Source organism: Apium graveolens, chromosome 6 (assembly GCF_009905375.1).
Source record: "Apium graveolens cultivar Ventura chromosome 6, ASM990537v1, whole genome shotgun sequence".
In the NCBI taxonomy this organism is placed as follows: Eukaryota; Viridiplantae; Streptophyta; class Magnoliopsida; order Apiales; family Apiaceae; genus Apium; species Apium graveolens.
Window position 1 is genome coordinate 256,703,698 of NC_133652.1, and position 11,073 is coordinate 256,714,770.

An 11,073-nucleotide genomic window follows, 5' to 3' on the forward strand; every position below is an offset into this window, starting at 1 on the left:
AATTATAAGAAGCTAAATCATAGCATAGTTTTATTCTTTTTTTTGTTGTTGGTTCTAGTTGCAAGTGAGAATGGGATGGACCCAAACAAAGTTTGCTAAATTACTTAGTAATTTTACTTAGTTTAGTTTAGTTATTTTTTTCGTTTGCAAATTGCAATGCAACACGCTAATGTTATGTAATGTTATTTGTAGTGGCCCCTTGAATCTTACCAAAACTGTACTTTTTGGTCTATTCCTACTGCTTTGAATCACATATCGCTAAATTCAATTTTTCAAAAAAAAAAAAACAAGTCATTACTAAATGCAAGTTACTTGTTTAATTTTTCTCACTATTTTTATGTTCATATATGGGTTAGAAGCTATTATTTGTTAAATAGAACTCCAAATGCAATAGGGAGGACAATTGTCTAATCACATCCTCTAACCCAGTTTTGCCATTCTAGTAAAATGAAGTAAATCCAAAATAAAAAGGTACGCATATTATTGAAGGGCGAGGAAGATTAATCCAGTAAGCAATGTAATCAAAGATTAAATTACAAACACATCAAAGAAAAATAAATCGAGGTTACTACCCCATATTCCCATGCTTAATCTTTTGAAACAAAGATAACAACTGTCAATCGCAGTCTCTTCATTGTTAGAATCTAGCCCATATTCCCATGCTTAATCCTTTGAAACAAAGGTTACAATTGACAGTTGCAGTCTCTTTCATTGTTAGAATCTAGCATCCACATTGGAAGCTTTCCGATACTTTAAAGTAAATAAAACTACTGATGCATCCAACTATCCCAAATAAGTATCAAATGCTGGAACATTGCCTATGTCAATCAAAAAATTACTCCAATTTGCAAAGTTGCTTAAGCACGGGAAGATGGTAACTATAAAAGAGAACATAGGACTATAATAAAGAAATGCTAATGTGGTTACCCACATTTGATTTGTCAGATAGTTTATTCATTACAAGCTTGGAATATAAATTCTAAAGCAGCCGTGCAGGTGAGAAATCTAAAGCAACAGAACTGATTGCCAATGAAACCCTTTGCGATAGAGACTTAACAACAAAAGGGGATATACCCAGTAAAATAACCATTTTTTCCTTACAAACAACTCATACAACCAAGTAATAAGCTATGTAACTTTTTAGTTGGTTTTCCTCTTTTCTCTTTTTTGGCTTTTTTAGAGCAAGCAAGGGGAAGATCACTGACTTGTGCTCATTATCAGAGATGAGTAACATCAGGCTCAGTCCTGCCCATCTAGCTCAGTTCTGCTCCTCGCCATCTGCAGCATATTCTCTTTCCTCTGCCTCAGCGGCCATCAACTCCTCAAACTTTTCCGTCTTAACCAGCAGTATTTCAATCTACAAAATAAAAACATTCACTCTATCTTCAACCCAAAAAATAGGAGAATGTACATCATGTATATTTGACAGTAAATACAGCCTCAATTTTGAATAAAGATCTAGAGTCAGTGTGCAGGAATATATAACAAATGGGCTAGACATAATTCCATATGACACTTGTCTTGAGAACAATTAATTAATATAGTTATAATTAGAAGAAAATGAGTACAATAATGAATACATCTGGAAGCATTCTTAAACTGCTGTCTATGTAAATGCATATAGCAATTCTTCGTCCTGTCATTACTTTCCTTGCTTGCTCATCATAAATTGCATTTGAATATTACCTTTGCCTTTGGAATAGGCCTTGCTCCTGGATTATCCCTCATATCAACAGTCAGTGTCCTGATCTCTGAGCATAAAAAAACAGAAGACAAGAACTCAATAACATACATCCAGACAAAGATGATTTATATCACTCCTGTAACTACACCAGCTCCTGAGTTGCCAAGTGGTATCCTTACTAGAAGAACTTTCAAGTAGGTAACTAGACTCTCTAAGCTTACATAGTACCTTTATCAAAGTGAAATATAACAATTTGATCACAGTAAGAGGAAAATCCCCATAGTTTATCATGTATGACTTAGATGGACAATGTTAGCATGTGCAGTATAGTGCCTATATAGCTGCGATTTCTGGTAATGGTAGTATTGGAACTAGAGAATAAAGATGCTAAGATTATTACGATAAAAGAGTATTAAGAAGGTACAAACTATAATTCCTCTAAATTCTCGTGTCTGCTTTGGCATATTTTTTCACATTTCTTATTCACGTTTTACCCGAAAAACTTCTCTAATTGCAGTTAAAGCTACTGAAATTGAGTTCGAAGATGTTAAAAATTCACTCTGTTGGAAATATTGCATGCTGGGCTGATGGTTGTGATAACAGATTAATATATTGAGCACATTATGTGGAAGTCATAGGGAGGGTATGGAACTGTAATTAGCTGTTGGCAAGGATGAATACATGAAAATATTACTAGCAGTAAAATTCTGGCCCAAAAGTTCTGTCTGCATCTGTCTCAATAGTCACCACCAACAAAGCCTTCGTAAGGTATCATGAAAGCTTTTTACTAGATTCATTAGTAGTTGCATATATTAATACAAGCGAAACATAAATATAATCGAACAAGGTGACACTGGCATATACACACTCACGCCATACACATATATATAGACTGTTTTTCTTTTAATATTCACAAAAACACATACAAACAGATATTATTTGGAGCGAATATCTTACTCTTCTCCACAGCAAATCCATTGTTCTTTAATATTTCAGCAACAGTGACCACTGTAGCAATAGCTGTAGATGACACAAGACATTAGTTTAGATCCACATTCCACAGAAACCGAAGAAAGCAAAATCATACTTTAGTAAACAATATTTTTGAAATTAAATGAAATGAGCACATAATTTAGCTTATAATGTGTGTTAAACAATCTTTATTTATTTCAAAATTGAGAAGCCTCCACAGTATCAGTAATTCGGTTTCACAGGGAAGTATCAGATTAGTCAACAGCATGCAACCTCAAAAAAATGATGAGTCAACCAAATGGCATTCTACTTGGTATAAAATGATGCATATTTAGGATTTTACATAACGAGCTTCGTAGCTTGTATCCAGATATTACTCGTACAAATATAACTTTTTCTATAATACAAGTGCTCTCACAGAGACTTCTAGTTCATCCCCAGAACCCTTCTTTCTTCTCCCTAATTTCTTGTTCTACCCTTCTCTAGGGATGGCAATCGGGTCGGATCGGGTCGGGTATTGCAGAATCCATATCCAAACCCGAAAAGTTTATCCATACCCGAACCCGAAAAATACCCGAAAATGAATATCCGAACCCGATCCATCGGATTTCGGATCGGATTCGGGTATACCCGAAACCCGCATTTTTTTTGAATTGGATATTCATACCCGAAACCCGAACCCGAAATCTGAAAAATTTGTATAATTATTGATATTGCAAGTGCTTGAGATCGAACACGCAACTTATAGAGAAAGAGTTTTAATGTGTCATATTCAACCACTACACCACATCATTAATTGTGTTATTATATGTATAGCTAATATTTAAAAAATCAACTCAATTGATACCCAGTTTTTTAAATTTATTACTAAAAGATATTTTGTTAATCTTATAAACCTTATCACCCATTTAAATGATTGAATAATTATATTTAATTAAATTTTATAGTTAGTTAATTTTTAACATAAATATAAAAATATATGTTCTAAAAATTATATAATAATATGTTTAATGTATATTATTAAAATATATATATATTATAATGTGTAATATATAAAATTCTAATATTATATATATAATAATTAATATATATATAATGATTCGGGTTTTTTTCGGATTTCGGGTTCGGATCGGGTTCGGATAGAGTTTCGGATTTCGGATCGGTATACATAATATCCAAATCCAAATCCAAAAATTTTCGGGTTTAAAAATTAAATCCATATCTAAATCCAAATCCAAAAAATCGGGTTCGGTAAATCCAAAATTTCAGATTTCGGATCGGGAATCCGTCGGATCAGATTATTTTGCCATCCCTACCCTTCTCTTCCCTGCATTCTTTTCTCTGTCTTCTCCGAAACGCCTGTGTCCTTTTCGAGCAGATTTCTCCTCTTATCCAGGTATAAGCCATTTTTGTTACTCTTGTTTGACTATTGTCTACTTTTTCTACTTGCTCTTGATAAATATGGGCAAAAAGCAACCAACATCATCGCACATGTTTGCCAAGATTCCACTTCCAAGGTTTTCAAAGTTAGTTTGAGTTCTTTCTCTTAAACTCTCAACTCCATTTAAACGCTTCTTTTTAAAACGCCTCTCGGATTTAAACAAGTATGGGGCTCAATATTTTCTGCTACCACACCTCGTCATCTTTCATGCTTGTTCAATTGGATGAAACCAGTAGGCTTCAAAATTCTTCAGTACTCCTTATGTAAAAAGTAAAAAGCATGAAGACATAGTTTCTTTCTGGCTATAGAGAAAATGTATGGTGTGCAAAACCCACTTCATGGTGGAGGCCCTAATCACTACATAATAAGTGATTGATGCAATTAAAGGTGTCTGCTTACGTATATCACCGCTCTAAATAATAAAGGTCTGGATAAGAATCCTAGTTCCTTTTGCAATTACGCAAGATGAGGTTAAATTCACACTGTAGCCATCTTTACCAATAAGATTCAACTTCTAAAGCAATCACAGTAGGAACGACTGCATGTGCGCAATGAACTAACAGAACAGTCGTAGGCATTCTAACATCCCATGTTATGTGATAAAAATATAGCTGAGTTTCTAATATGCCTCAGGGACATGATTTGTCAATACATACTCATTATAAGCAATACAACAAAGACAAAAATGAATGTACATTGTTGCTCAAAAGCAAGGGAAATTAGATATAATACCCATTCCAAGTGCAGAAAGTTCAACTTCATTGTACTGCTGCAAGAACCTCTGCATACACATGTGAAAATGAATAAGAGAAAACATTGGTAATTATGTGTTTCCGGCACACAAGCATCAGAGACATTCACAAGGAAACACAAACAGTATCTCAAATTTGAATTATTGTTTAGTGTTGTCAATTTCACTATTCTTAAATGTGTATCTAAACTTTGCTTTTTGGCTCTACAATTAGAGGGTATATTTTCACCAGTCAGGAAATATACATATATACACTCTGTGGGGCCATCTTGCATATTACTTGCGTTGTATTTAAGAACTTACATATAAAAGTAACTTTCTTACTTACAATTTATTATCAACTTGGTTGGTTTGATTAATAATGCATATTTTATTTGAACTAATAAGTTGAAAAGTCAGGCTTTATATAAAGTACCCTCATATATTTATACTTGCATGTCACAATTATAACATACACTAATGAATAACCTGGTTACTGAAAATATTAGCCCTCAATTAGTCAATTTATATCATGTCTTAACCTTATTAACTTGAAATGGAATCTTTCATCCGCCATGGCTTCGGAAATACTTTTGTGAATTTCTATGTAGAGTCATGTAATGTTCGTCTCTGGCAGTGTACATATGTTTTTCTAATTAAGGAAATTGATATTTTTTATTATTGCAGTAATCCTATATGCACGTAGGCATGCCCGATTATATTTGAAGTAAATCATTCTATAGATTGTACTCATGCCTCTATTTTTTTCCTTGTAGTGGGGGTACTGGTCTTGTATATTTTACGAACATAATTTATTCTAAAGGTAGGTATGATTGTAGAAATAAAAAAATCATCCTAACTATCTTGTCCTGCATTGAATTTTTACTATACACTTGAGATGTAAGATTCTAGGTTCTTCTAATTTCAAATAATCAAACAGGAATAATTATACAGCTATAAACGATTCATATCTATGTCTGGCCACTAAGAACGTAACTAAGCATTCTAAATTTTAAAGCAAAAATACAAATGAAACAGTTGATTTCTATATTAATCTCTCAAAAATGACATGTCGGTCGCAGGGCTGCACAACTATAAATAGTTACTCATTTTAAAGTTTAGCGTCACGATAGTTATATTTAAACTATAAACAGACGAATTACCATATCTTTTCAGCTTTTTTCCTTTTTATAAACTTGGCCGTTTTGATATGCTAAAGTTAAAACTACCATATCCTAAACTACTAACTTTTGGAAACATTTCCACCTTAGGCCTACTAGAATTTAAATTGATCAATTGAAATCAGAAGATATCACACACAATTATAACAATTAAAACCTTTTGATTAACAAAAAAGATGATAAAAACCTTTTTTGTTAGCAAAATAATATCCAATTAATAAGAAAAAATGTAAAATGAAGAAATCGGTCTCTCTCTCCCCCTCCCTCTCTCTCTCTCATACAATACAAGTGCTTAAAAGGAAAGTCTGATGCTCTTAATACACAGAACCCTCCCAAATCTAAACATTCAATAACGAATTTGATAATAAAACACACATACAGCCGCGTCAGTAATAGCACTGATCTAATATACAAATTATATAAACATAGACAATCACGGAAATACATAAGGAGGGAGAGAGAGAGAGAGAGAGAGAGAGAGAGAGAGAGAGAGAGAGAGAGAGAGAGAGAGAGAGAGAGGATACCTTAGCGAGATTGACATAAAAGAAGAGAGATTTTTTGGTGTTGGAAACCTGAATGCGATTGCTCTTCTTTTGAGAATCGATGTTGATATTGTTAATTCCTTCGGTGACAGCCTCCATATCTCTCTCTTGAAAACCCTAACCTCTCGGTGTATTGATTGGGACGACGGCTACAAATTCATGTGAGGGTCACTTGTAAAATATACTTCTGTTATACAAAACCTGTAGGCTCTCTTCTAGGCCTGTCACGAGCAAAAATAAATTGGACCCGGCCCGATCTGTCCGATCGGAAATCATTTTTGCGAATATAAATTTGAGTGAAGAGGGTAAAATTAAGAATGTGATCCGTAATTTGATCCCAGGGCCGGCCCTGAGGGAGGGTGAACCGTCCTGGGCCATATATTTAGAGGGCTCAAAATTTAGAAAATTTTAATAATATATATATATATATATATATTATATATACATTTCGTATAAAAATAAAAATATTATAAATATGTGCTTGTACTTTTCTAGTTGTAAATTTTAGTGTGTATTATTTTAAAATTTTACAAACCTGAGCTTTTCATTTTTAATTTATAGGTTAAGTTTAAGATTTAATAATACTAGTTAGTAACCCGTGCGAAGCACGAGCCCGAAATTAAAAATAATAGTATTATATTATTATTTGCATAAAACTGAAACTCATAATCCGTGCAAAATACAGATCTAAATATAATATATAAAATACTTTTAAAATATGTAGTTAAAAAAATCGAAGTTAAATTAACTCTAAAATTTCACCTAATACTTCTAGTTATGCATGCACCAAATTATTTACTTATATATATATATATATATATATATATCTGACATGTTAACTTACTAATACGATGATTTTAAAGTAAACCGACGTTTGGATGTTCAGCAACAAATAAAAATTTAAGGAAAATAAAATTTACAGAGAGTAAAAGTTAATTTTTGTCGGTTGAGATTTTATTACATAAAATTTTAAAAATAGTTGTATAATTTTTTTAGTGAGTACCAAGATATTTCTATCTTATGAACCAAATATCTGTTCTTTAAACAATTTAATATTAATTAATAAAATTTGATAATTACCTTATAATTAGCCTTTTCAATATAGTTTATTTAATATTACTTAATTATCGATAAAAATTAATTTACAAATTAAAAGTAAATAGATGTTATTAAACTTAATTTAATAATACTAAATATAATCTAAATACAGACCATAAATTTGTTAATGTTAAAATATGTTTTTTTTAATTTAAAGTATATAAACATTGTGATGGACAGTAACAAATACGATCGTTAAATCAATAATTTTCAATTTATAAGTTAATAAATGTTACTAAAGTAATTTGTTATTATTTAATTATTTTTAAAATAATACTGCAAAAAATAACAGAGAATAAAAGTCAATTCGTGTTAATAGTTTACTTTGTAGTTAGTAGTTTTTCAAAATAAAAGTAAATATATGTTATTTTACTTAATTTAACGTAACTTAATAATTTTTTAATATAATTTATTAATAAATAAAATTCACAGATAATATAAGTCAATTCGTGTTAGTAGTTTATAGTTTTTCTAAAATTAAAATATAAATATAAGTTATTTTACAAAGAATAGAAGTAGAGTTGTGTTAAAAACAAAGTTGATAGATAATAGAAGTCAACTTATGTCATATAAGTATCAAAATTTGGTACTTTTGGTACTTTGGTACTTTTGGCAACAAAATATACATTGTTTCGCTTATTAATAAAGAGTATAGATAGTTTTTAATTTAAGAATGCTAATTTTCTTCTCAAGTTATTTCAATTTTTTCCTTTCGTACTTTCATTACATTATGCAGTTATCATATTTAACCTGATCCAAATACAAGTAAGGGGCTATCATATTTGTTGAATTGCCGTCATTGAGCATTTGAAAAGATCAAGTTGATCGATTGCTCTAAAACCCGTGTAATGCACAGGGATGCTCTAGATTGTGCATTTTTAATTATAGTTTTTGACAGTATATTCGTGTTGTTTCTACGTGAATTGGTGACATTAACATATTTAGATGAGTACTTTTGGTTATAGATTATGGAAAAAAATTAGGGCACTTATTTTCGATTTCGCCCCGGGCCCCTATATGGAATGGAACGACCCTGTTTGATCATATTAAAAAATCTGGTAATTCAGTCAAATCTTTTTAAGGTAACTAGCATAATAACCCGAGGCACGTGTTATTTTCTAGAGTTTTTTCATACATGTAATTCTAATGTTTTTAGTTATTTTTTTATTTGTAAATGTTGTATAATGTCTAACGTACATGAAATACAAGTTGATTATTTAATAATGTATATCAGTTTCATACAAGACATTATTAAATTACACAATATTTCCAATATAGCTCATTAAGCAAAATATATATATATATATATATATATTCGTGTTTGTGTTGTATAATTTGTATTTAATGAATGAATATAAATAGGGTAGTCGGTGTACGTTTAAAATGAAACAATTAAACTTAATATGTAGAATGTCGTTGGTATGTTTACAAAGAAAAAGTTAAAAATTTAACATATATGTTGAATACAGAGTTGACCAAAAATTTTGAATTTTATTTAAATAAACTATATGTAGTGGGCTATATTATTACTGAGTTTTCTACTAACTTACAATTAATTTACTCAATTTAAAAAGATAAAAATGAATAACTGAATTCAGAATTACTTGCAATCATAATATAAAATAATGTAAAATTTACACTACTATTAATATAAAAGTTGATTTTAATGAAAAATGTTAGTTTTTGAAAGTATGTTGGGAAAAATATTAGTTTTTTTACACTCATGTTAAAAAATAAGATTAAGTTATATGTGTCTGTGTTAGCATGTAAATTATCGTATATTAAATATCTTAGAAAATTACGATGGTTTCAATTATTTATAAGCTAAATATCTGATTTATGTACATGTATAATCATTATTAACATATAGTGAGTCAATTGATTAATTAAATAACATATATTTATAATTATTCAAAACTAAAATTATGTAATAAATAAATTACAACAATTTATTGTTATTGCCAAGGAACTAACAATGAGATTTACAGAAGGGGGTTGAATGTAAATCTCAAAACTTTTTCAAGTTTTGAGTAGTTTCAAAAGCTAAGTATATGATAAACAGATGTGTGTGAATTGCTTTGAGCAGGTGCAGACAGATGTATATTCAAGACACAAATGTAAAGAACACAAAGGCTTTAAAAACTTTTCTGGTGGATTTGTTGTTCCACCAGAGATGTGTATTTCAGAAAATATGTGATACAAAGAATTGTTCACAACTGCTTCCTAGTACAAACTAGATGATTTTCTCTCTATGTTTTTCTAAACAGCTCTGGAAAATTCACACCTAATTACTAGCTGCAACTTGGTTTATATATCACCAAGTTTACAAGTGAAGACAAAGATAAAATATAATTATAAAATAGTTCTTCACATGTTTCTTCTTCATTTCTCTATCCAATGCAATCTAAGATAATCTGTGAATCTTTGAATACTTCCTTGTTTGCACCAGAATGGAAATGTTGCTTTTTCTTGATTCCTCCAAGAGGCTACCACATTCCAATTGTCTCTGTCAACCCATGTGCCTCTGTCAGCTTATGAATTGTCACTATCAACTGCTATGGAACTGAGCATCCGTTAAAGCTTTCATCCGTTGATGGCTTTATCCGTTGATGCTTTAGTGAAATCCGTTGATGCTTTAACAGTTGAAACTTTATCCATTGATGCACTCATCCGTTGATGGATGTTATCCGTTGAAGCTTTAGAGACATCAGTTGATGCTTTGTTTCTCATTCGTTGAAGGCCTTTAATCTATCAGTTGATACTACTGTAAGTCATATGTCATAGACCTATTTGTATATTCGAGGATTCAACTCAACTCAAATAAGAATGTAATAAGTAAATAGTGGATCGACCGTCAGAGAGATCTCGCAAAGTAATATCTGTCAAAGGATTCAGAAACAAGGTTCATCTACATACTTGAGGAGTTAATTCACTGGAAGAAGTTCAAGAAGTTGATCATGCCTCAGTGATATAAATCAAGATCGTGGATTTAATCAAGTGACAGAGATCTCGTCAGAGTATCATTAATTACAAGGATTTAATCTGAAGAAAATCAAAGCGTCAAAGTCAAGACATGAAGAAACATCACGGAAGTTAGTCACTCATGAACCAGACAGTACATCGAGTGTCAACATTGAAGTGACGGAATTGATTCATAAGTCTCAGTGACTTTCAGAAGATTGTCAGAAGAATGGTTGCTGCTCAGCGTTAGTATTAATTCTCCATTAATTAATTAAGTCATATAATTTAATTAAGAAAATAAATTATATCTGCAAGGATTAATTTATTAATTAATTGAATTAAATTGATTAATTAATTTAGAATTAATATTAAGGAATTACAGAATTTTAATTGGTTTAAATCTATTTAAATTGAAACAAGGCAAACTGATTGTATTAATATGACAATCGGTATGACAATCAATA

The 11,073-nt window shown here is 30.7% G+C and overlaps 1 protein-coding gene across 1 annotated transcript; it reads right to left on the bottom strand.

Annotated features, from left to right (window-relative positions):
- Positions 1–879: 879 nt before the first annotated feature.
- LOC141667204 (uncharacterized protein At2g34160-like) lies at positions 880–6,803 on the bottom strand. Its single transcript, XM_074473604.1, has 5 exons — positions 6,533–6,803; positions 4,830–4,878; positions 2,642–2,704; positions 1,687–1,751; positions 880–1,357 (listed from the first exon to the last, which is right to left on the bottom strand). Exons 1-5 carry the CDS (start codon positions 6,647–6,649, stop codon positions 1,259–1,261), a joined length of 393 nt encoding a protein of 130 aa, XP_074329705.1. The 5' UTR covers positions 6,650–6,803; the 3' UTR covers positions 880–1,258.
- Positions 6,804–11,073: the final 4,270 nt, after the last annotated feature.